This window comes from Marmota flaviventris, chromosome 1 (assembly GCF_047511675.1).
Source record: "Marmota flaviventris isolate mMarFla1 chromosome 1, mMarFla1.hap1, whole genome shotgun sequence".
Lineage (NCBI taxonomy): Eukaryota > Metazoa > Chordata > Mammalia > Rodentia > Sciuridae > Marmota > Marmota flaviventris.
In genome coordinates, this window is record NC_092498.1 from 40,328,420 (window position 1) to 40,355,408 (window position 26,989).

Sequence of the window (26,989 nt, forward strand, 5' to 3'; positions counted from 1 at the left end):
CATCTAGTTAAGGCGGTGGAAGGGAAGGCAGCTTAAGCAAAACCAAGACCAAGCAAAAACCAAGGAACTGTTTTTTGCTTGAAGTTTCAATACATGGAACTTCTTAGCTGCCAGAGGTGTATGTTAAAACTTCTAACCAGTTTTTCCTAGTCTTAGAGACCACTGCCAGAGCCTGGGAAAGGAGTCTGCTCAGCTGAAAACTGAGTCAAACGGTGGATATTTTTCCCCCTTGCAAAAGGAAATGGTCTGAGAGCGGGTAAACGAAGAGCGACTTATTCTTAAGTCACACAAAAACAGAGCGGACAAACTTCAGTAAGTCTAGGTTCCCAGCGGCACCAAAGTCTGCAAGTCCACACTCACGGCAGCGCGCTTCCGGGCTCCAGGTCGCCTGGGAAAGGACGCCACTGTCAAGCGCGTTCCCGGAGCACCCCCGCCTCTCCGGGCGCGCTCTGCGCAGGCGCAGGAGCAGGTTGCCGCAGCTCCTGGCTCAGCTGAGGCCTTCGCTGTCCCGCCCCTCCCCCGCCCATCTCGGCTGCTGCCGGACGCTCTAGGCCGTTCGCTCCAACCCCCAGCAACTGGGACTGCGGACTCCGTGACCCTGTCCTCGGGCCTATCCGGCCCGGAGCAGCCCGGAACTGCGCAGCGCCCCGCGTGCCGGTGAGCGACCCCGGACGCGCAGCGCCCAGACCCCCTTCCTTTGCGGGGCCCAGCTGCGCGCCTCGCGAAGAGCCGGGCCTGTCAAGGAGGTGGAGGAGGGGAGGCTGCGGGGAATCAGGGCCCGCAGGATGTCGCGGCGCCGCGCTGGGCTAGTGATGAAGGTGTTGTCACCTCCTCTTACCCGCACTCAGCCTCCTGCCTGGGAGCTACCGGCTTTGTCCCCTCCTGGCGCTTGAGATTTGAGTCCAGGCCCCCACACCTCGAACGGCCAGGTGGCCCTTGGTTTTTCTGTTCTTGAAACGGTTTTCTTTTCTTGCACACTTGCCTGGATCTTACGTTTAACCTTTACAGAGTAGCCTATGTCCTGGGTTTTGTATATGGAGCTTTTTGAAAGGTGCTGATTTTCTTCGTTTTCGTGCCCTTTCGGAACTATAACCAGTTTATGCACAGAAAGATCACGATCTATTTAAATTAGAGTGTTGTATTCATCTTCCCCCCCTCTCTCGAAACAGAACCTGAGAACCATGTTGGTTTTTTTTCAGCAAGAGACTGCGATAGAAATATTGAGCAGGAGGAAGGGAGAAAGGGGTCTAGTATTCCTTATGAATACCAATAGGTCTCCAAGAATAAAGTGGTTAAATTTGTCAATGTTGTGAAGAAAATGTAGTAGGCAAGGCAGGGATTCTTAATACCTGGCAAAGTCTGGGCGATTGTCCAAACACCTGCCTAAAGCAGAATCAATCAAGGTGGTTGGTTACATTAGAATAGAAAACAGGCCAGGACCAAAAGCCACTTGGCTTGTCCTCTGAGTCATTTCCCCTAAGGCTTTCCAATAGGGTGCACCTTCCACCCGTGGTGTGTTGACACCCCAGAAAGGGTGCACCTGAAAGCTTGTTTCTGAGACTGATCCTAGTTCTGGTAGTTCCAAGACTCCAAGGTCACAGTGGGTGTGGACAGTGATGATTAGCATTCACCCCTGAACCACCTGTGGCTGGCAAATGCGGTTTGGCCCTCACTTAATGTCAGTGAGCCAGATTAATACTTTTTTTTTTTTTTTTTAAGGAAGCATGAGTCATTTATGTTTTGGAACTTATGTGGACAGTGTGTACATATTTTTTAATAATGAAAAAATATTTTTATTCCATTTTCTACAATTTTAAGCTTGTATTCAACTTGTATGATTTCTTCATTCTGCTCCTTGCATTATGAGTAACTTCAACAAATATGTGGTATACCAATTTTAGAAAGCAAATTTTTTTCATACTGTGGGGTAATTTGAAATAGTGTCAGTTTTCCTTATTCAAATAAATGAGAATTTTGAAAAGAAATATATGTATGAATGTCTATAATAATCTGTACTTGATCAAATTTAGTCAGAGTGGAATTGTGTTATTTTTCAAGTTTGCTTTCCCCTTTTATTTTTTTTTCTCAAAATATCATCAGGTTGTATTAGGTGACTTTCAAAATTCTTTTTAGCCTTGAAATTGTATAAGCTTAACTGCAATGTTACTGCAGGCGTTTTTTGGAGAGGTCCTAATAATTATTTATTTTTATTTGGCTTTTGAATTCATATTTTATTTTTTCCATGTTATTTTGATACTGTTATCCTAAAATTTTGAAGTTAATGTTCTCAATTTTGCTTTTTGTATTGGTAAATTATATTTAGTATTTTAGAATTTTAAATTTATAATGTTAACTGCCAAGTGTTGAACAAAAGAAGAATATCTATGATTTGGAATTTTTTAGTTTTTTGGAGTATTCTCAATAAGAAATCTAACAATGGAAGCGAAGATTTCTCAGTAGTGTGAATTTTAAATGAGTAAAAAGTACTACTTTGAAATTACCTAGTGATACCTATAATAACTAGTTTCATTTCTCTAAAGCACTTTTGCGTTTAGTGCCAACTGGTTTGAAGGTAGAATGTGTCTTTGCTTTATTCTAAGAAAAGGTAGGATGTGTCTTTGCTTTATTTAAGAAGGTGTAGACTTTTTTCCTACATTTCTGAGGGCTGGGGAATATGGCTAAGTAGTAGAGTGCTTACCTAGCTTTCCCAAGGTCCTGCGTTCTTTCCCCAGTAGCATGAAGAACTCTTTTGGACTCTAGTAAATGTTTTCCTTGTTTCAGACATTATTTTGATTGGGTTTAATTCTAATATGAAAAGTAGTTTGAACTTTCTCTTCAAGTTTCTTCTGAAGTAATTAGATTAGCATAAATGTCTCATAGAGTTTAAGTGTACTTTTTTTCCCCCTGAGGTTTACTGTAAGATTTTTCTTTTTCATTAGACATGGGAAAGTCTCTTTCTCATTTGCCTTTGCATACAAGTAAAGAAGATTCTTATGATGGAATCACATCGACTGAAAACATGAGAAATGGACTGGTTAATAATGAAGTCCATAATGAAGATGGAAGAAATGGAGATGTCTCTCAGTTTCCATATGTGGAATTTACAGGAAGAGATAGTGTCACTTGTCCCACTTGTCAAGGAACAGGAAGAATTCCTAGGGGTATGTGTTGTTATATTATTTTTCCTTTAAAGAATGATTTTAGACATTTGCTTGAATATTATAGAACCTCTGGGTCTAAGCAACTCAATTTTAAAAGCTTCAAAATTAAAGTTAAAACTGCTTATCAGTTATCCAGTCAAAGGGACACAGCGAAAAAAAAAAAATATATGAAGGTTCCTAAAACAGTCATGAAAATGGTTTCACTTGTCCAGTAGTTTTTCTTTCCTGCTTTCTATTATAGCAATATGCATTGTCATTTCACTGAAAAGTTTATAGTGCTGTTTGCCATCTTTAGAGGTCATATTGTAATTGCCTTGCAACATCGGCTTATTGGAAACAATTTAAGTAATTTGGTGATCCAACATTTGTAATTTCATTACTTACTACTAAAGAATAGTAGTACGTTGCCCATGTCCTAGTTAGCTATTTCCTAAAGGGAATTTCAAGGTATATGAAGTTGAGCGAAGTAGGGGAAAAAATTCAGTTTGTGGTGTACCATAGGCAAAGTCAGAGGGAAATGTGCTCATTGTAGACTATTTTAGTTGCTGTGGAATAAGTAAAAATAATAAAGTCACCTTGGGCTGTTTTTGTTCTCTGTGGTAAGTAGACTTGTGACCCTGGAGAGACACTGAAAGAAAGATAGATTAACAGTAGAAGTTATACCAAAGTGTCTGAGAAATGTCTTGAGTTAGAGGTGAAATAGTTTACATTTGCATTGGCCAGTGAATACAATGGTTTTATCTTTGTGGGAATAATAGCTAGTTGAGAATAAAAAAATTTGTATGTGAAGAAATTAATGCACAAGAGATGGGGGGGATGCTGTTTGAGCAATCTAGTTATGTTTCTGAGATGTGACCAATTTTGGCAGCTCGGCTATAGTTTGGAAAGTCATCAAGCTTGGCTCTAAATTTTTTCATCTGAGCAACAGAGAGAATGGAGTAGCAGTTTATTATAGCAGAGAAAAGAAGAGTTGTGTATAATTGTCAGAACACGGATTAGGAGATCAGTTTTGGACATATGTGCTTGCAGATGCCTATTTGACATCAAAGTAAGTACTTTTAATAAGCAGTTTTTACAAGGATCTAGAATTCAAGTGCAAGAACGAGCCTTCATCAGTGTGGAGTCAAGAGCTTTGTAATGTTTTGAACAACCAATAAAAAAATAAATAAAAAAAAAAATAAAGTATACTGGACCTTAGGGCCAAGGTATTTTATAATAAAATTTTGGGAGAAGAGACATAAAATTATTTATGTTGAATCTATATTAGCTGTAGATTTGAGGATAGGACAACATAAAGCAGGCAAAATCCTGGGATAGGATGATAATCTAAAAAGAGAAATTTTTACTACTTTATGGTTGGATAGTTCCTAAAGCAGAATGAAATGTAGCCTTGATAGATAATCTTCACCATAAGGAAAGGAATGTAGAAAGGTTTTTGTTGTTGATTTAGCTTGATTCTGTGAATTATTTCTTTTCTCTTCATTCTCTGGCCTGTGACTTAATTTAGGGCATCTCAGAATTCTTATCAATATGGTAATAGAGGCTTGTGAAAGTTCTGTTCTATTACATATCATGAATCAAGAATAACAATGAGAGAGAAAATATTAAAAATTTGACTAAAGTTGAAATTATGAAATTGTGCTTTTAAAAAGTTGTATTGAGGGTGTGAATTAGGGAAATACAGTATTAATTAATAAAAGTATACATACACACACACACACACACACACACATACACACACACATACCACACACAAAGACTCTGATTTGGTTATCTGAATGACAGCAGAAAAACATGTTGCTATCTCTCTTTCCTGAAACCTCTTTTGCTTTAGAGGTTCTTGTACTATTCCACTTGAAAATAAAAATGGATATATTCTAAGTCTCAAGCTTTAAGAGGTCACTGGTCTCATTACTAATCTCAAGTGGTCCTTAATGATACTAAGAATCATACTATATTTCTCTCATTTCTTTTCTTTTTATTCTCAAGCCTGTGACTGTATTTCCCTAATATATGATTTTTCAATCGTTGGGTTCATTTTGACATAAATATACATGTATGAAATTTAATTTGTTCCATTTTAGTCCCTGTTGCCTCCTCTTCCCTTTACTCTTCCTGTACTCTACTGGTCTTGCTTCTATTTAGTTATGTATTTATGTTTAATTGTTGCTTTATAAATACACATAAAGGTGGCATTTGCTGTGGCATATTTATACATGCACATAGTATAATTTTGTCAAATTCATTCTACTTCTCCTTTTTCTCAACCCTCCTCCTTTCCCCGCAGTTTCTGTCTTCCACTGGTCTTCCTTCTATACATATGGTATCTGATCTCTCCTCTTTTTCCCCCTTACTTTGTTCTAGTTTCTGCATGTGAGAGAGACAACATTCAACCCTTGACTTCTGAATCTGGCTTATTTCACTTAGTTTGATGTTCTCCATTTCCACCCATTGATAAATGCCATAATTTCATTCTTCTTTATGGCTAAGAAAATCTCTACTATATATGTATGTACATATATATGTATGTATATATATAAAATCACATTTTCTTAATCCATTCATCTATTGGAGGGCACCTAGGCTAGTTTCATAACTTGGCTATTGTGAATTACACTACCATAAACACTGATGTGGCTTTATCACTATACTATGTCACCAAATCAGAGTCTTAATGGGAAACAGTGGAGTTGAGGGAAGGCCTGGTAAATTCTGATCATTTGAAAGCTAGGACTTTTTAGATTTTTTTCAGTGGATAAAACAGTAACAGAGCCTTCATTATTATATATTTTTATTAGCTAAACATCTAACGTGAAAAAGCATGGTACACTTTCGCTGTATACTTTTTTGAAAATTTGGAGAGCTGTTGACTAAGAAATGAGATGAGAGCCAAATGGTATTCTGGTCTTTCCAAATCAGATTATAATGGAGTATCACTATTTTTATTTAATCATGTTAATAAATCTCTAAATCTGCTTTTACTTTAAGGGCAAGAAAACCAGTTGGTGGCATTGATTCCATATAGTGATCAGAGATTAAGACCAAGAAGAACGTAAGTGCTTATGAGAAAATGTCAATGCTTTCTGTTTTTGTTTTTGTTTTTTTTATCTTTTTATTTTCAAATTATGTATAAGTAATTACTCTAAGACTACTAAGAGGAAAGATGTTATCACTTGTAAAGTTATTCCATCATATGCTTCATGTCATTGAATACAAAAGGATTCCTGTCTGGGAAAGGTCTGAAAAGCAGCGTGGTATCTTCATAGTCTCAAGTCTCTTATTAAATCAGATTTAGAATAATAGTAGGAAACACATACACATCCTTTTTATCCAAAAATGGGTAATAAGGTGTTCCTATCAACTACAAATAAAAATGGGTATTCAGACTATGGTGATGACAAGGAACCGAACATGCTTAGTAGCTATGTGGCAGTTGTAAAAGGAAATGAAAGGGAGTTTCTAAGAATCCTGATGTACAGAGTAAATACTTGATACTTGTCCCAAAGAAAAGAACCCGACTCAGAATACTTTCAAAAATAACTTGTTAAAATGGGAACACTGTACATGCTCTAATTTGGAGAGAGTTCAAAAATGCCATAGAGGGCTTGAGAAAATCATAAGGTACTAGACCATCCTCAGTCCTCCAAAACCTTAGACGACCTCAACAGAAACATTTATGAAAGGAAAGACATACATTCTAAGGAGAAGGGAGGAAAAAAACATACATACATACACACACACACACACACACACACACACACACATGTTAGGGTTGGGATCCACTCATGCTGGGCAGGAACTAAAAATAAGAGAAAGGTTTCAAATACTAGGGAGTGAATCTCAGATCTATGAGGTGAATATGCATGGAAGCCATCTGTTTAATGGAGATGAGCCCTTGAGCAGTGAACCTAGAACCCTGTCCCATCTCCATCTCCCTACATGAAACATTCTTTTACAACTGCAAAAAAAATTTCTTATTTAAATTTGAACAACAGGGATGGAACCCCAAAAATTTCTAACAGGTAATAAAAGCTTGTGAAAAAGATGAGAACTTAATATAAAATGTACTATAAAAATTAAGGAAAATATAGAAGCTAAATGACAGAACTGTCTAAGTCAGAAATTAAAAAGCTCACAAATGTGATAACTAAACAGTAGGAGAATGTGAACCATATAGACCCTTTAAAATAATTAGAAAAATATGTTTTTCCCCAAAAAAACTAGAAGAACACAAGTGCAAAAAGATATTCTAAATAGTGAAGTAAGGGAAATTGAGAGTAAACAGGAGTAAATGAAAGCATATAGACAAATTAATGAGAAAGATTTGAGAAAAAAATTACATAGAATATAAAGAATATTGAACATGCATGTCATTAGAGCTCCTACAAAGAAGAAAATCAAAGAAATACAACTGAACAAATAACTAAAGGTTTAATTCAGGAAAACATTCCAAAGCAAAAGAAGACATGACCCTACATATTAAAAAGACATGCCACCATCCTAAAAATAACTCAGACTAATAAAGTTTTTAGACTTTAAAGATTAAAAAAAGGGCAAAAATCTCTTTTAACATTCAGGCAAAATGATCAATTAATTCATTAAGGGTACAACCAAATTGACACATTACTTCTTGATGACAGTGTTTTGAATAAATAAGCTGAAGCATAGCACATTTAGTAATTATGGAAATAAAATGAACGAAGAATTTTACCAACAGTCAATCTAACCCTTTATTATAAAATGTATGTGACATATGAGGATGTAAACAATTTGGGTTAAAGCATTTATAACCTGAGAGTGGGAATATTTTTCCAACTATGATTTAGAATCCAGAAGTGATGAAAGGAAGATAAATAAATTTTAAACAGTGTAGATAAACTTTTACAGGTTGAAAACAAAATGTTAATTAAAGTTAAAACACAAATGGCAAACTAGGAAGTAATGTCTGCAAATCATATTAGACACAGGGCCAATACCCTTCCTCCACAGAGTTTTAAAATTTGAGAAGAAAAGGGCCAATTACCAAAAGAAAAAAGAACAGAAGCTATGAACAGCTATTTCACAAAAAAAGAAATGCAGATGACCTTTAAATTAAAAAAAATGTTCAATCTTATTCATAAAAGAAATGCAAATTAAAACTACACTGAGAAACTATTTCTATCAGATTGGCAAAAGTACAAAATTTTGTCAACATATTTTGTTGGCAACACTAAGGGAAAACACATATACTCATCCCTTCTAGTGAATGGGAATTTGGCATTATCTAGCAAAATTACTTATGCATTTACTCTTGGGTCCTGGAAAAATTTATTCTAAGGATAGTTGTCAAATATAGTATATGGCATTTGCACAAATTATTCAATATGCCAATGTGTAATAGAAACAACAAAAGTAGCCAATAATAGAGAACTAGTAAATTATTACATTTACACAGTATTAGAATGGAAAAAAGGGAGAACTGTGTAAAATCCAGAACAAATTTTTATTTGAAAACACATATACATTTGCTGTCTGAGGAGGCCTCAGGGAGCCAGTGTGCCTTTTGAATTGCACAGCCACACTTCTGGATGTCTGCGACTTCTGCACCAATGTCCAGCCCTCAATAAGACTTCATGCCCCCAGAGTAAGCTAATTCTTCCTTCTTTGGTTCCTGCAATTGAACCCAGTGGTCTTAATCACTGAGCCACATCCCAGCCCTTGGAGACAGTCTGGCTAAATTGTCCAGGCTCGCCTACTATTGCTGCAGTCCTCTGGGGATTACAGGCTTAAGCACTGCCCACCCCGGCCTCAGCTAATTGTTCACATGAAGATAAGACTAGCATATTGAGTTGCCAGTGGGGGTAGAGAACCCTGGTCTCATGGACCCTATTAAGCTACTAGGAAGCCCACTAAAGAGGACATGCAGGGGTGAGATGGGAATGTGGTTTCCCCTAGAGGCATTATTACTGGGTATCCCTAACTCTAGCCTGTTTTCAATATGCCTAATTTCTAGTGGCCAGTCACGTTCCAACTGGGGAAATATCCAAACCTAACCCTCAGCTACAGAGGGAATTCAGAGATTTACAGACTTTTCAGTGTTGTCTGGGTTCCCTGTGCCTTTGATTCCCCCTTTCCAAAGGGCCCCCAGGGGAGACTGGGTGTGTGGGGAACTGCCAGAGGCTTAGCCATTGCTGAGATCTGCTTGGGAAGGTGGCTCCCTGCACTGGACATCCTCTGACCTGGGCCAAGTAGTTGGCATTGCAGGCAGGAGCTACAACCCAGCTGAACATTGTCTTTAATAAACTGTTTTCTTGGGAAAAAAAAACAAAACATATACATTGATAAATGAAAAATGATAAAATTGGTTTACCTGTTCACTTTGAAGAATGAGCAGGTAAGCAAGTAAAATCTGTGTGTGTGTGTGTGTGTGTGTGTGTGTGTGTTGTTTGACCTTTGGAATTATGTACATATGTATATTACATGTATGCATACATATTTATAGTTATCTATTATTTGCATATATATAGTATATGTGTGTATCTATATATTGTACATTAAAGTTAAAACACATAACTTGAAATCATTGTATTTCTTGCGGGGAGGGAGTACCCAGGATTGAATTCAGGGGCACTGAACCACTGGGCCACATCCCCAGCCCTATTTTGTATTTTATTTAGAGACAGGGTCCCACTGAGTTGCTTAGCGCCTCACCATTGCTGAGGCTGTCTTTGAACTGGTGATCCTCCTGCCTCAGCCTTCTGAGCCACTGGGTTTATAGGTGGCCGGGCAGGGCACAGTGAAATTATTGTATTTTGAATGTTACTTTTTAATGATACATTATAAATATCTAAGGGAACCACAACAAATGTTAAAATGTATTCAATAGTTGCATTGTTAGGAGTACTATTGATATAATTTTGAAATTATTATACATAAGGCAAATAAGTAAGTATGTAAATGCCATTAAGGAACAAGATTTTCAGCATAAAAGCAAAAAGATACAATCAAATCAATTGGCTTTCCACTTCTGAAGAAGATGGAATAACAGACTAGATTTATCCTCCTAACTAAGAATTTATCCTCCTATAACTAAGAAACTGGATAAATACATGAGATAATACTTTCACAGTTGACATCAGACAGCACAGGACAGTCATTCCTTGAAAAAAGAAAACAAATGTGATAAGCCCTATAATTGTACTAATTGTCTGGAAAGAGGTTCCAGACTACAGCACAAGAAAAGGAACCCAGGCAGAGTGTAGCAGTCTTCCTGGTGCAAGAAGCTGGTGCTATGTGAGTCCTGGAAGCAAGATCATTGGAGCAAGCAGGGCAGAGCAGCAGAGGGTGGAGAGCTGCAGAGACTGCTCTTAACTTGCTGCTCAGTTTTCATCAGTGTAGTGTGTCACAAAGTCCCTGAACCTGGGGAAGACCACTCTGTAGAAGCAGAGAAAATAATCTGCAGAGCTCACTCCAGAAAGGCCAGAAAGTTGTTTCTCAACTTGTATTAAAATAATATTATTTTAGAAACAACTTTGGGTCTTTATTTGCATATGAGTTGAAGTTATATTTGAAGTAGTTATGAAATTATTTATTTATTATTCTGGCTATATACTTTAGCTATATTATTTAATCCTCAAAACCTATAGATTTTAAAGTAAAAGAGTTAATTACTTTAAATAGTGCAGGTAGGGAATGGAGGTAATTAAATTCTAACTTGATGCCACATATACCACACAACTTCATTAACACTATGTAAGTACCAGGATTTTCTTGCTTTCTCTAGGATCATAAGGAAAAACAGGACTAATTAATTTTATAATAAAGATCTATGTACATTGTCATGAAATAGCCACATTTTCAATTTGGAATGAAATATCGCATGGAATGTTATTTTATTGTCCCATCAGGTTCAATATTTGCTATGGTTTAAACTGAATATGCAAAGTAATTTAGAACACTGGTTCATATATTCACAACTAAGGCTTACTTATAGGCCCTAAGCGCTAAATTGATTCTGGTGGACTCATCTGCCCACAAGTAATTAAAAATAAAACAGTATTGTATAGAAAATCCATTGAAGTTCAGATTTTTTTTATCATGTTGATTTTAAACTCTTTTTATATTTCTTTTAGGTATTTGGGTATATTGTAGGTACTATAAACATGTATTCAAAGTACTTATTAGTAATCCAATAGTGATCACTGCCCTACTCAGACTGAGAAAGTCCAAAACAAATGAGTGATAATTGGTTTGTTTGCTCAGTATATTAGCATGGATTTAACAGTAAGTGGCAAATTTTTATTTACTTGTTTTAGTTTTTTTAATAAACCATTTTGCACTTTTTTGTTTTTACTGTAAGCAACTTAAAATACTGAAAAAAAAAAAAGAATACATCCTCAGGAGGCTCTTTTGAGGTACACAAATATTAACTTCATCAAGGCATAGAACGTTTTGGGGGAGGAGAAAGTGGAAGAAAAGATAAAATGAATTTTTTTGTTATGACTAGAATATAAAGAAGATGAAATAAGTGACATGTAAGACTTAAGATGAATAACAAGGGACTTTCAGCAGAGGACTCTATATTGAAGAAATCAGGAAATTTGGATCTCTAGTTAAGAGGATAACCTTGAAGAAAAAAAGGAAATTTTCTTGTGTGGAGATTGGAAAGAAAATAAGAAGAGACATTTCTAGGGCATTAGGAGGATAGCAAAGGCACGTGTTTTAGCCTTTTTTTTTTTTTTTTTTTTTTTTTGCGGGGGGTGGGGGCTATTTTTTCCCTTGCCCTTGTCTTATACTGCTTAATATTATCTTTTTAATTCATTTCAAAAAACAGTGTAACAACATCTTCAAAGCCAATTAGACTAGTGTAAGCAATATTTTTTAAACTGAGTTTATAAATATTTTGGCTTGAGGAAACTCAGAAGACTGATCATATTCAGTGAGATTAATGGGACAAATCGTTATATATTTATTTTTAAGAACTTCATAGGCCTATCTGATGAGCTGTGACTTTAGGGGATCTTAAGATTGTGAAACTCCTATGTGAAAACTCTGCTTCAGTGTAGTGAGAAGGAAATCTTGAAATCTCTATTTCTGTAAAGCTCCTAAGCTTGATTCTAATATGAAGCATGTTCGGGAATCAGTTTAGTAAATGGACTATTGTAAGCCTGAAATACCATTCTCCAAAAGGGTGAATTCATCTTCTAAGGAGAACATTTTAGACTCAGAGCAACTCACCCCAATAGTTTTAGGGTATGAGAATATGGTAAAAGTATACATGTTTTCTTTCCCAGTGTGATATATGGAAGAAAAATTCAAGTTGAAAATCTCTCTCCAAACATTATGTTATATAATTTTTGATTCTCATACATTTAAATATTCCCCTTTGCTTTTCAGAAAGCTGTATGTGATGGCATCTGTGTTTGTCTGTCTGCTCCTTTCTGGATTGGCTGTGTTTTTCCTTTTCCCTCGCTCTATCGACGTGAAATACATTGGCGTAAAATCAGCATATGTCAGTTATGATGTTCAAAAGCGAACTATATATTTAAATATCACAGTAAGTACAAATTTGTATTAAAAATATTTTACTTCATTTTTTATCTTGTTAAGCAGCACCTTTAGTATTGAGATAATATTTGTTAAATGTGACACAGGCTGATTTACTTTTTGTTTGTCTGTGCTATATTGACCCTTCTCTATCATGTCTGATTCTGCTGAAAATGCCCAATACTGGCAATTCTGTGTATACAGAATTATTTGACATTTGGAGATTTCTTTCAGAGGGTACAATAAACTGAACAATTTATGACAAAGAAAAAAAAAGTCTTACAAATAATTTACTTTTCAACATTTGATTCCAAATACATCCAAGCAAGGTATTAACATAGTTGATTCAGTAGATGTAATAAATGTACCATTTCCACTCCCTTGCATTTTGGGAAATATGATTCTCATTATTTTAGTAGATCATATCTTTATTGTGTTTAAAGTACAGATGCATATAGCTCTTTGATTTCTCTGTCATATGTTGGTATATGTGAAAATGTCCTCTGTGTTTCCCAGTACAGTACTTTCAAAAGAAACTTTTAGCCTCCCATTCCCAAAATAAAGAAATCAGATTGGGTTATCTGTTTTTTACACATTAATATTTGTTTAAAAGGAGCCAGGATTCCTTATGCCATATTTGTACATGCATATAACTAGATCTCATTATTATGTATAACTATAATGCTTCAGTGTAAAATAATTATCTTAAAATAAATAACTAAAATAAAAAGAGCATAGATTACTATCCCTGTCATTAGAAGGGAATGTATATATCAGTCATGTCTTTCATAGTCATTTATAGCTTCAGGCCCAAGGTGTGGCAGTGTGGCAGTAATCTGCTTGGTTGTAACAGTGGAATTGGTTGATTTTCCTTGTAGAAACAAGTAGTTAATGTTGTGGCAGATGACTGTTGTGGTACTTGGGAGGAGAAAGTTTTGGAGGGATAGAGAGTAAAGGGGAATAGCGTGTTAAAATGGTATTGCTCCCTAATTACAGGAAAAAAAAAAAGAACTTCCATGGATCCATTTATCCTCATTGCTTAATATCAAAAGTTGATAATCTGAGGGCTTAAAAACAAACTATATCTTTGGGAAAAATATGTATGTGAATAAAACATAACAAGGCTAATTAAATTATAAAGCATTATATATGGGTGGGAAATTATTGTTTATCATTTTCTCACTTTAATAGCCCTTTTGTACAAGGAAGATATTTTTCTTTTTGTACACTGTTTAAAAAAGTACCCAGATTTTTTTGGCCTGTTTGAAAAGTCTGCTCTGGTATTAAATACTGCAAATAAATAATAATAAATTTAAAAAAGTGACTTTAAAAAAATTCAATGTATTTGAATAAGAACATGATATTTTAGTTTAAATAATCATGTAGGAATTCACACATTTAGGGATACTGCCTCATAATTCAATTAAGAAAAATTGAACATTTAATAAGAAGAGCACTATTTAGGTGAAATTAGGCTTCACTAGCAGGCACTAAGATAAGAGGCCAATAGGTTCCATACAATATTTTGAAAAGCAGAATTATATTGCCTTTTAAAAAAATAAATAGAAATGTAAGTAATGATATATATATACTACTTTTTTCTTCCTTTAGTTAATGAGGATATAGAAAAAAAGCAGTTTCTCTTACTATACATAAACAATATAGATTACTTCTATGATCCCATGATATTTGGGGCTTCTCCCCATCACCAAGTAGGCAGTCAGTGCTTGTTTTAATCAACTTTTTTACTGCTGTGACTGAAAAACCTGGGCAGAACAAATGTAGATAAGGAAAGGTTTATTTAGGGGCTTATGGTTTCAGAGGTATCAGTCCATGAGAGGCTGGCTCCATTCCTTGGTGTGTAAGGTGAGGCAGGACATCATGGATGAAGAGTGTGGCAGAGAGAAGTAGCTTACATGATGAATAGGAAGCAGAGAAAAAGACTCTACTCACCAGACAGAAATATATACCCAAAGTCACCCCCGGTGCCCACCTCCTCCAGCCACACCCCACATGCCTCCAGTTACCACTTGGTCAGTACTGTCAGGGATTAATTTGCTGATTAATTTGCCTCAATCTTGAGGCTCTCAAAACCTAATCATTTCCCCTCTGAACCCTCTCACACTATCTCATATATGAGTTTTATGAGGATACCTCACATACAAACTATAACAGTGCTGCAGAGGATACTGGAGGATACAGACTCCACCTGGAGGTAGCATCAGATCTCACTAGTTGAAGGTTTAGTCCCACCAGGCTGCTCCCCACTTCATATGTCAATTGCTGTTAATTTGGGGTTCCCACAACCCTCTGCTTGGGTCAGATTTAATAGCTAGAGCAGCTCATAGAACTTGGGGAAACAATATACGTATAATCACTGGTTGACAATAGAGGATATTTTAAAGCATGTAACTAACCAGCCAGATAGAGATATATAGGAGTCTTGGAGGTTCCAGTGAGCAGGACTCTGACTCTGGGGAGTAGGAGTGCACCACCCTTTGTACAGGATGAGTTCATTTCACCTTCCTGTAAGCTTCCATGTGTTCTTATATCAGTAATGCCTTGAGCCCTATTCTTTTGGTCTCCTGTGGAGGGTTCATTACATACGCATGATTGAAGATGGACAGTTTTGATTGGACAAAATGGATATGAACTGAATGAGGAAACCCAACAAGACCTGTGTGTACAAATTCTGCTTGGCCTCTCTGAGCAGCACCCCTTTATTCCAGGGATGGTGCAGACCCCTTCTGAAGTTAGGGTCTTATGATCTCTCAGACAAGGTGAATCAGAGAATTTCCTAATGGCCATCTCCAAGAAATAGAGGCAGGGGAAGATTAGAGAATGATTTTAGTTTCTGTGACTAACATTAGGAAAGAAAATTCCACTTTCTACATTCTGCTATGGGGAAAAGAAGGAGCCCGTGAAAGGTGGGCAAGGGAAGGTCAAGAAAGAGATTGTGCCTTCTGAGACCTGATGCGTCCTGGCATTGTAACAAAAGACTCTTTCACCTTTATTGCTGTGAAGCTTTTTCACAGCTGCTTCAGGAACAAGGATAAAAGGACAGATACTTTAACCATGTTGTTCTAGCATTTAGGAAATAACAAGGGCTATGCCAGGAAGAGTGGGTAAAAACCAAAAAATATATGTCACAATATCATAGTCACACTTTCTGTCTTTATGCTTATGAAACTATGTAATTGTTATTATTAGACATTGAAAATTCCTATGACATATAAAGATGTTTACTCCTACTGTAACATAGTTAACTATAACATATTTGTATATTTTCTGACAGTGCATATATACATTCACATATTACATATTCATTATATTAACAGTTGTTGTCATTCTCTTATATATTTATATATAAAGGACACATACACACATGCATACACATGCACATTTTAACTGAGAACACACCACATTTTTCCATATTAAATTGTCACATGTAGTCCTTTCTGTGAATTTTATTATTACAAATATTTATTCAGAAAACATCTTTGTGCTTAAACTTTGTTTCTATTTCAGGTTGTTTCTTTAGAATAAAATACTGAAAGTAAATTTGTCAATTCAAGATCATAGATAGTTTAACACCTCTGATTAAGTTATTTTTATTTTAAAGCTGATGATTGTTTACCCATTTGACTTAGAAATTAAATCAATCCTTACTGCTTTCAGTACAAAAAAACTGCTCTGTAGCCAAGCACTGTTGCATAGGTCTGCAATTCCAACAACTTGGGAGGCTGAGGCAGAAGGATCTCAAGTTCATAGACAGCCTCAGCAACATATCAAGACTCTGTCTGAAAATAAAGAGTTGGGGGTGTAGCTCAGAAGCAGAGTACCCCAGAGTTCTATCACCAGAGACTGCAAAAAAAAAAGAAAGAAAAAAAGATTGAAAAAAATCTTCCCTGTAGTGCCAAATTTTCGTTCATCCTATTAGTTTGTTGTTGTTGTTGTTGTTTTTTCACCGTTTATCGTTGTGTTTTCTAACACTCCATATATCTTTTTCTAAGTCTCCTAGTATTTTTGTTTTCAACTTGTTTTGCATCATTTTTCCCTTTGGTATTCTAATGACAATTATGGACACTTGTAACAAAAAAACACATAAACCAACATTATTTTGCATATAGAGAGGGTTCTAATATTCTCTTCAATCCCATTTCTTAGTCTGCTTCAGGAGATCCATTGACCTCAAATTAACCACCCCTTTCCTATTGTCTAGAAGTGAAATTGACATGAATACTAACAACTTAATAAATAACAAAACCTATATCTGCCATGTTATGGAATCTTAAAAAATTTCCATTATGATTATAAATATAATAATTTAATGAAAATATAAATATGATAATTGGTTGCTAATCTCTAGTACATTCTTTTTTTTAACTCTTTTTTTACTAAGACTGATTTCTATCCACTTATCCTCTATTATAGCTTTCATTTCTTTCTCCATATTGATATTAATATACATACAGATTTACATGTTTAGATTAAAATTGTTTTAAAACATAATATTTTCCCACATTTTTATACACCTTGGTTTTCTCACTTGTTAATACATTGTGGAAATAACTTCTGATCTGATTTAGATTTAATCCATTCATTGTGATGGCTACATAAGATTTACATAAATTTTGTTTATTGCTGGATTATTTATCAAAAAGGCTGTAACACTTCACATTTAATATTTACCAGTAATGTAAAAAGAAATCTTTGACCATATCCCTAATAGGAATAGACTTCATCACTTTCTACAAATTTTACTAGCCTGATGAATATAAAGTAATATTCTGTTTTTACTTAAATCAACTTTTTCCTAACTATAAATGAATTTGAAAATTTTAGATTTGTCCTTTTTGATATGTTTATGCATCTCCTTGTATGACATTTTTGATTTTTATTTTCAATTTGACCTTTGTCTTTTTTTTCCATCCAAATTTTAAGGGCTTCTTGTATATAATAGATGATAACTATTGCTATTTGCCTTATAAATCTTTCTTCTATATTTATTATTTCATGTCTGTTGATTTTGTTTATGGGATCTTTTCCTATTCCTGGTTTGAATGTCTTACTTATTATCTGTTATTTCTTAGCTTAATATTTTTCTTATTTTCATTGGCTAATTTCTAAAGTAATTTGAGTTTATCGTTGTGAATTAGAAATGAGGAAACTAACCTCATCTGTCATATAAGTACAGGAATAATGCAACCACATTTGTGTACAACCATGCTTGAATCTAACCTACATCTTCATGGTGAGCTGGTATAAATGCCCATTAGCATGTGAAGTTAACATACCAATTTCCTTTAAACAAAAAAGTTTATTTCAATACTGTTAACATTCTAAGTGCCCATCTTATATTTAATAGAATCAGAAATACTAATATAGTTGGTGGAAACATGTATGAAAGTTAGTAAAAATGTGGATGAAATTTTTAAATTATTTTTGTTGATTTTTGCTAAGACCACAAATACATTTTCTTGCAATTCATTGTTCCACATTCCACTACATATTTTCTGAGGCTATTTTTAAAATTTTTTATTATAGGCATAAATACTCATGCATAAAGCCAAATAATCAGTTCATTTAATGTTCTTTGACATTTTTTGGTGATACTATTCTCCCTTTCGATAAATGAAGCATAGCCACAGCTGAAGTTATTTACCTTGTTAATTTTGAATGCATATTTGTTTTTTCAAGTAAATGTACAATTTCTGCCTCCTTTCTTTTGCAGAACACATTAAATATAACGAATAATAACTATTATTCTGTTGAAGTTGAAAACATCACTGCTCAAGTACAGTTTTCAAAAACAGTTATCGGAAAGGCACGCTTAAACAACATAACCAATATTGGTCCACTTGATATGAAACAAGTAAGCCTCACTTTTGAAATACTTGGAATGAGTTACACCAGTCTCAGCCTTGTCTATCATATTATGTGGGAAGGGGGGCTACAGATTTCTTCAAAAACTTGATTTCGTAATGAGTTACATGTATAAGATAAAAATCTTAGAATCAAGTTCTTCAGAAGGAAGATTTCTAATTCATTGAACTTTTGACATATATTTGAAGTTTTTATGTTTGGATCCAATTCTCTGTTGATTCTTTACCCTTTTATTTATTTTGCCTTTCAGATTGATTATACAGTACCTACTATTATAGCAGAAGAAATGAGTTATATGTAGTAAGTTTTGATTTTTATAATTTATTATTAAATCTGTATATACTTTTTCTTTTAAAATTTCTATACCCTTATCTGTTAATATGACATTTTGCAATATTTCTTCTGGCCTCTCATATCATTTTTTTCATCTTCCTGTCTGAACATAAATAAAATTTATGTATATATACCTATATACATGAAATTTATTTTTATTTATTTTTTAGCATCATATTAGGGGATCATATATGTCACTTTATACTTTTAGTCATTATGTTATATAAAACATAGTGTCATATTAATGTGTTAGTATAGTAAGATTAAAAATATTGATTTGAAGTTTTAAAACTTTTAAATTGGGTATAAATGATTAATAAGTTTTCTTAAATAAAAATAATTAATTATAAATTTCATCATCTTTTGATATATAATTTCTGGGTAACTAGCAAACTGGCTACTAAAATGTTAAAAGGTAAGCAAAATGTAAAAGTAATTGTAGCACACATTAAAATAACTGTATAAATTCAGTGATGAATGCATAAATATATTTAGAATAAAAAGTCATGAATATACCAGTCATTATTTAGAACATAGAAAATATTCAATCAAAATATACTTCTTAAATAGTATTCTTAATAATATCTCTGTTAGCTTTAACACAGAAAAATTTTAAATTTGTGATGTACTAATATATGTTGTATTCGCTTTTTAATTTCTTTAACAGTGATTTCTGCACACTTATATCCATCAAAGTGCATAACATTGTACTCATGATGCAGTAAGTATAAGTATTTTCTTGAAAAAGATTTTTTATAAAAATTTTAGATTTATACCATTAGCTTATATTATAAACAACATCTTTACAAATGCCATCTCAATAGAGTTTTAAGTCTTTATAAAAATGATATATAATTAAATATTAGCACACTTAACAAATTAGGATATGGTTGTTCTGAGAAATAATGAAGGATCACATGGCTACCGAATAGTGAATCTGTATTATAAGAGCTCAGCTGGGTGCGGTGGCACATGCCTGTAATCCCAGTGGCTTAGGAGGCTGAGGCAGGAGGATTGCAAGTTCAAAGCCAGCTTCAGCAAAAGCGAGGCACTAAGCACTCAGTGAGACCCTGTCTCTAAATAAAATGCAAAATAGGGCTGGGTTGGTCAAGTGCCCCTGAGTTCAATCTCTAGTTCTCTCCCCACCCCCCCCAAAAAAGGAGCTCAGAAAAATGGCAGGGTTTGGAACAGGGAGAATGAAGCTCAACATCCAATTCCTTGGTACCTTGATAAATGATCTCAAACAGCAACAAGGAGAAGTAATGTTATTACTTTAGAAAATGGATGTTGTGTAAGCCAATAAATATTGTTGGCTATAAGTTTGCTATTTTGGCTATTAATTGATATTTGATTAACATGTTTCTTATGATGAGGGAACTATATATTATTAAACTTAAAGATAACTATTTTTAAAATATTCATTATATGTAATTATTTGCATACAGCTTTCTCAGATAGCTCTTTTTGTGTGTCCATGGGGGACATATTCTCTAAGACGACCATGTTTACAACATTATCATTAATCAAATAATAAATCCCTGGAAAAGATATTTATGTGTAAAATGGTCTTATTGTAGAAAACCTTTTCATATAACTATTGAACATTTCTCCCTGTTTATTTTATTTTTAGAGTTACCGTGACAACAACATACTTTGGCCACTCTGAACAGATATCCCAGGAGAGGTACCAATATGTCGACTGTGGAAGGAACACCACTTACCAGCTCGGGCAATCTGAATATCTAAATGTTCTTCAGCCACAACAGTAAAAACTGAAGGAAGTGAAACTAGAGAAGACAGTATACTCAAATATTTTCCAAACTCTCAAGAAGGAGGTATTTCCTAATAGGAGATCTTAAGTTGAACAAACCTAAAGTTTACACTTCTATTTTAAGAGTTTGGTTAAAAGTATGTGGACTTGAAATTATTGCATCTCTCCATTCTGTGTTAATGATATATTTGTACCAGGATCTGTTACTTGAATATGAATTTACTGATTCGGTTTCTTTTCCCCTGACACAAAGGGAAAAACTGAGACTTCTATACTATACTTAATAATTGTTTAAAAGTCATAGCTCCAATTCATACCTTTACTGACAACATGACTTTGGTGTTAAACATAATTTAAGAAACTTATGTTCTGAATGTTTTTATAGAAAATTACTGAAAGCCTATTATTCATGGAAAACTTTTAAAAATAATCATTTTTTCCTATTTTATAAATTCCCATTACTACATGGTAGTATTTCAACTACACAGTATTTTGGCTTTTAGCTAAATATTTTTAGCTTTTAATTTGTTGAAATTCTACTCATTTGCATGATTTTGTCTTATTTCAAACTAGTGATTGTCTAATACTTACCAACCAAAATAATCTTTGCAAAATTCTGCACCTAAAATTATTAAAAACTTCTGAAGTGTTTCATGTGTCTTCCCTTATTAGTTATAGTTTTGTGAAATTTTCCTGTGATCTTTAAACATAGTCCTTTAATGTACAATATTGTAAATAAACTATGCATGGCTTTTTATCAGGTTTAATAAACATCAAATGAAGTGGTACAGGTTCAAAATTTAAGCAAGTTGATCATAAAAATAAAGAAAATAGGAAATGAAATTCAGAAACCTATACAGTGTGAATAGATACCAATTATATGTTAGATCTGGCATAAAACAGATTTGAAATAAACTATTTTGATGCTTCACTTTTTTTATGTTGCTTTCCATACTAAAAAAATGTTGCAGACACTTTTCACAACTAATAGGTACCCAGTTGCCAATTTTATGAATGTTGTAGATATGGAAATTATTTCTTTGATAGAAATTATTCAAGAAATTCTGCCATTAAATAGCCATGGCTATATAAAAATAAAACCTATATTATGGTTTTAAAAATCTAATCATTTTGCACATCACATGGATATGATGATGCCTTCTAGCGATTCCATTTCTAAAGTTATATGCTTTTGGTTTTAGTTTTATTTAAAATTGTGTTCACGTATAAATTATTGATATGTTCATTTTGCTGTTTTATATTTCCAGTACCATTTTCCATTTGGTCTTTTTGCCTTTTAACTTTCCAGGTTCTAAGGAATTTTTAAATACATACCACTAAGCATAGAGCTGAGTATGATGCCAAAAAATGTAAATGGGTAGAGGTTGATTTTTTTCTGTTCCCTAGTGACAGAAATCAGGTTTCCCTTCCCCCATCCCCAAGTGCCTAGCAGGTTTGAAACAGCCTGTTCTTTCAAGTATAAAATATAAACTTTAATTGTTTAATTCTGACCTTTAAACACACTCAGGTCGCCCCTTAGCTATCAGATCATTTACTCCAAGTTTTCTTGAGTAGACATTTTAAGTGAGTAGAATATTTCTTTTCTTTTCTCTTTTCTTTCATTCATTCTTTCTTTCTTTCTTTCTACCACTTATTCTTTTTTTAATCCATTGTTAACTGGGCCATTCTTACTTTAAACCCAGATCGCCCATTTAAATTTATTCAGACTTTCTAGTCAAACCCAGTCTTTACTTTCATTTTTCTTCTGCTGTGTTTTCTCCCATTTTTCTAGAAACCACATACTTCTCTGATATTGATTGTGTTTGTATGTTTTTAAATTATTCTCCTGTTACTTTTCCACATTCTCTCATTTTGACATAATTTATTTCTATGAATGACCTAGGCCCCCTTTTGCATCAAACATTCTAATCCTGTGACTTCAAAAATTGCCAGTATTTGTAGGAGGGTTTCTAATTCTGTTTCTCCATCCCTGACCAGCTTCACATTTAGCTAGTAAACTAGAGATATAGTATTCCTTGGCCCTCCATGTGGAAAAAAAAAAAATCTTGCAGAACTTTTATTACTTCTGTTTGTTCCACCCTGCTTTTGTGTTCCCTTTACATCAGTGTCACCATTCATTTCTTCAGAGTCATTCCTTAGATATGCCTCATACGATAATCAGTTCTGATTTTTCTGCTCTACATGTTTTAACTTTGGAAGATTACAGAGTATAAATTAAACAGATTTTTCTGATGGTTTATGACTCTTATCCTTCTTAGAGTACATGCATAGTATCCCCTGAAGAAGCAAGAAAGTGGAAGAATATTTTGTATGATTTAATTTTTAATGTCTTTTCTTTACTATTTAAAATGAAAACTCTTTGTTGTATCTAGTTTCAATGGAGATTGAATCAGGAAAAAAAAAAACCCTAGAATTTAAAAAAAGCAAAAAGACCAGTAGAAGACAAAAAAAAAAAAAAAAAAAAAATCACTATGACCATGTTCAGAGAGAGTTGAGTAACTATAAGAATAAGCCTAGAACAAAACAGGCTGTAAATTAATAAAATTACAGGAGAGGCAAAAATATAGCCATAAAAACATCAATCTGGAAATAATGCATGAAACTTTTAGTTTTTCTTAGGTCAATGTCCAGTGTGGTTTCTTACACACTAGAATAGGATAGGTATTAATATATTTTTATAATTGCTCTTAAACCTTACCCAGGGACATGATAATGATATTACAACATTTTTCTAATGTTTTCAGGAATAACTTAAGTTACAATTTAATAGTTAGGTTATTCTCACAAAATCCAACACTGTAAAAAGCCTTTATGTGTCAATATTATGTATATTACACATTTGCTACTTTTAGCCCTCTTTTGCAGTTTTTCTTAGATCATATTCCAAAGGAAGATGATAGGATCCTCACCTAGAAGCAAGAGCAGCATGGACATATTGAGGGACTTACTATGAGATCACACATTTAGTACATAATTTAATTGGGGCTATACCGGGTTATTCTGTGTCTCACCTCTATGCCCTATCATTTAAAATGTTCATTGGAAAGCTCTACTTACTCAGGTTAGTGGGATGAAAAATTAAGAGAAAAGTTCACTTGGTTAATAGTGACAATCAAAATAGAACTGATGAAATAAGATTATGGTGGCTTTAAGTTGTTCCCTGAAATATTTAAATGAGGATATTTAGAGAATATTCTACAGCTTTATTTTTCATTAAGATTTAATGCTCCTTGATCATTCCAATAAAGATAAAACTGACATGGTATCAGTAAATTATTTATAAATAATGGTGATTATTGCATTTGACATTTGAAATAAGAACAGTATGAAAATATTAGATACCAGATAAATTTCTTAAAATTGTTAAATGACCATCTTTACTGTGGTATATAACATTTAAATGACTGTAGTTTTATTTGTGTGTAAGTTTTTGTTTGCTTAAGCTAATGAGGTCATTATTTTCTCTAAAAAATTTCACAAAAACAAAATATAACTCACCTCAGATCCTCTGGTGTATAGTTTGGAAATGACAGTACAATATAAAAATAGGTAGGAAGTAACTGTCAAACATAATATAAGTAACATATTAGGAGACTTGAAACTTTGGCCTAATGAATCTTTTGTGGTTCTTAGCCTTATTATTGCAATATAATTATGGATATTTCATTGAAGGCCATGTATCTAACTCTCCCCCATTTTCTTTGTTTTTCAAAGTAGTTAGAAAAAACAGTTCTTTATATAATAATTTTTCTTATTTAAGAAAATCGCTTCAGTTAGGTACTTTATAAATGATGTAAGTTTCTGAATTTTCCAATATATACCAGTCTTCTTTGATAAGCAATATGCAGTGAACATCAAGTTACTAGATTATAACCAAAAGGTCACTTACCATAATGTCACCAGGTAATGATTTCTAGCTCACAGTAACTAGAAGCAGCAACTACTTGGCTCAAGTGCATCTAAAAGTAATTAGTTTTATTTCTCTCACTTTTTTGTAAAATCAGATTTTAAATGAGATGTTTACTGTAAACCATTTTATTTTTAAGAAAAAAAAATATGTGCTCAAAATGGTGGGATAAAAAGACTGTTAAATATTTCTTTAAAATTTTTATTGTCACATTAAAACAACATATGTTTGTGATGTGCTTGGATCAAAATTTAACTCCTGTATTCCAGATGTACTCATATCAAAGTAAAAACTTTCAGTTGTCATCTGAAACCTTTGATTAGAATGAACATTTGTGTATTTTTGTGTTTGTTAAGAAAACAAATTTCATAGTGGCTTCTTGAAATTTATCCTTAATTTGGATAAAATCAACTGAAATAAAGTCACTATAGGGATAAAAATGGTAGTTTCCATTTTTTGAACTGCTGGTACAATTATGTCTATAGTTCTTTTTACACACGTTTAGCATAGATTCTAAATTGAAGAACATAGTAAGGTCTGTATTTAACCCTAAAAAATATTTCATGAGTTAATTTACCTAATACATGGCAAGTTTTTCATAGCTAAATCTAACTGTTCTAGAAGGAAGTTGTTGCCTTCTATTTAATTACATTAATTGAAATGTGTTTAATTAAGAGAGATGTTTTCAGCATATTTTGTATACTAAAAAAAAGAATTAGTATTGGGCCAATGGCGCAAAGGTAATATTACTACCATGTAGACTATTACAGTTCAAAGTGTCCCACTTCCCCCAGAATTTTAGAAACTAGAAGTCTGGGAGATACTGTATCAGCTATGGTTGGGTGATTCTAAGTACTACAAGTGCTATTTATCTTCTAATTGTTGTGTGAGGTGGAACAAATACCAAGTTGCAAAAGATCCAAAATTTCATTATGTAATGGCTGATTTTAGATGCAAGATAACAGCAAGCCATGTCTTTGTATTTTATGTTACATTTTCTTCTAGAACTGAACTAAAAAAGATTTTGGACAGTGATTTGGAATGCTTGCTCATTCACATGACCCACTTGGTCAGGTATTGCAATGATGGTATTATTAGACTTTAACTCTCAGTTCTCATTGTGAAATATATTTGGCATTTTACTTTGTTTATATTATGTAGTGACTTCTATAATAGCACATTTATTAAATTTACTTATCGAGTAATTATGTAATTATAACTATTACTGCTATTCATGTAATAAAACATGCTTATTGATAATAGCAAATGAATAGAAATGCCCCAAATCCTATTTTTTTAATTCAGTTGTAACTGTCACTCTTGTAATTGTGTATGACAAAATGAAATTTATAAAAAATTTTAGCATGAAAAATAAAATTTGTATCAGTCAAATATCTTGGTTATGCTTTTGAAATCCCCTTTTCATAAACAAATGAGTGGAGATACTGAAAGTCCATTTTTAAGTTCTTCAATCTTTATAGTCCTTACTGAACTCCATTTCAGCCTCATCTTTCACTTCTATTTCTTTCTTTCACTTAGCTTTCAATCAGTTATCAAATTTTATCTGTTCTACTTCTGTAATATCTCTGGAATCTCCTACTTGAAATCTCTGTTGCTGTGGATCCCTTATTTACGGAAAATAAAGCCCAAGTCCTTACTCCAATATGAAGAATTTTGCATTATCTAAGTTCACATCTTCTTATTGCCCCTAACTTGTGACCCAAGACAAACTGAGATGTTCAGCATTCTTTGGAAACAGTAGTTTTCTTATCCCTTTGCCCATTCTGTGTCTTATTTCATACAAAATTATTTGAGCATTTCTTTTTGTCCCAATGCCCACAATTCACATCTCACATCCCACACCTTCCTACCTCTCTACTCAAGCGTTTGCTTAAAAAAAAATGTACTTTTAAAGAAATTACCTAATCACAAATAAGATTTTGTCTTTGAACCCAAAACTTTTTATTTTAAACTGACATGAAACTTGTTTTAAAGTTTTGTTTTAATCACCATTTACTAAAACACCTTTTGTCAACTTGGGAGTTCGTGGCTCTTTTTCCTTTCTTTTTGTATTTTTTTTGGTGGTACTGGGATTTGAACCCAAGAACCCAGGACCTTGCACAGGCCAGGCAACCACTGAATTACATCCTAGTCCTTTTTATTTGTTTTTTATTTTGTTTGAGACAGTCTCGCTAAATTGCCCAGGTTGGCCTTTAACTTGCCATCTTCCTACCTCAGCCAGGATTAGATTATGCCCACCAAACCCAGTTTAGAGTTTGTGTTATAATAATTATTTTAAAATTCTTGCATCAAGTAACATAATCTGAAGTTAGTTGAAATGTGCCACAAAATACCTTGGTAGAATAAGGAGGGAGAAAGAAAGGG

At 33.7% G+C, this 26,989-nt stretch overlaps 1 protein-coding gene and 1 long non-coding RNA gene across 3 annotated transcripts in view; one reads left to right on the forward strand and one right to left on the reverse strand.

Annotated features, from left to right (window-relative positions):
* The window catches only part of LOC139705799 (uncharacterized), a 159,397-nt gene extending 158,889 nt beyond the window's left edge, over positions 1-508 (reverse strand). Inside the window, exon 1 of one of the 2 annotated variants that reach the window (XR_011707644.1) lies at positions 361-508. This is a non-coding gene — a long non-coding RNA (uncharacterized lncRNA). The other variant, XR_011707643.1, reaches the window with a different exon arrangement.
* Positions 504-25,996, forward strand: Tmem106b (transmembrane protein 106B). Its single transcript, XM_027926420.2, has 8 exons — positions 504-657; positions 2,940-3,161; positions 6,150-6,213; positions 12,537-12,696; positions 18,421-18,561; positions 18,823-18,872; positions 19,573-19,626; positions 20,536-25,996. Exons 2-8 carry the CDS (start codon positions 2,942-2,944, stop codon positions 20,672-20,674), a joined length of 828 nt encoding a protein of 275 aa, XP_027782221.1. The 5' UTR covers positions 504-657; positions 2,940-2,941; the 3' UTR covers positions 20,675-25,996.
* The last annotated feature ends 993 nt before the right edge of the window (positions 25,997-26,989 follow it).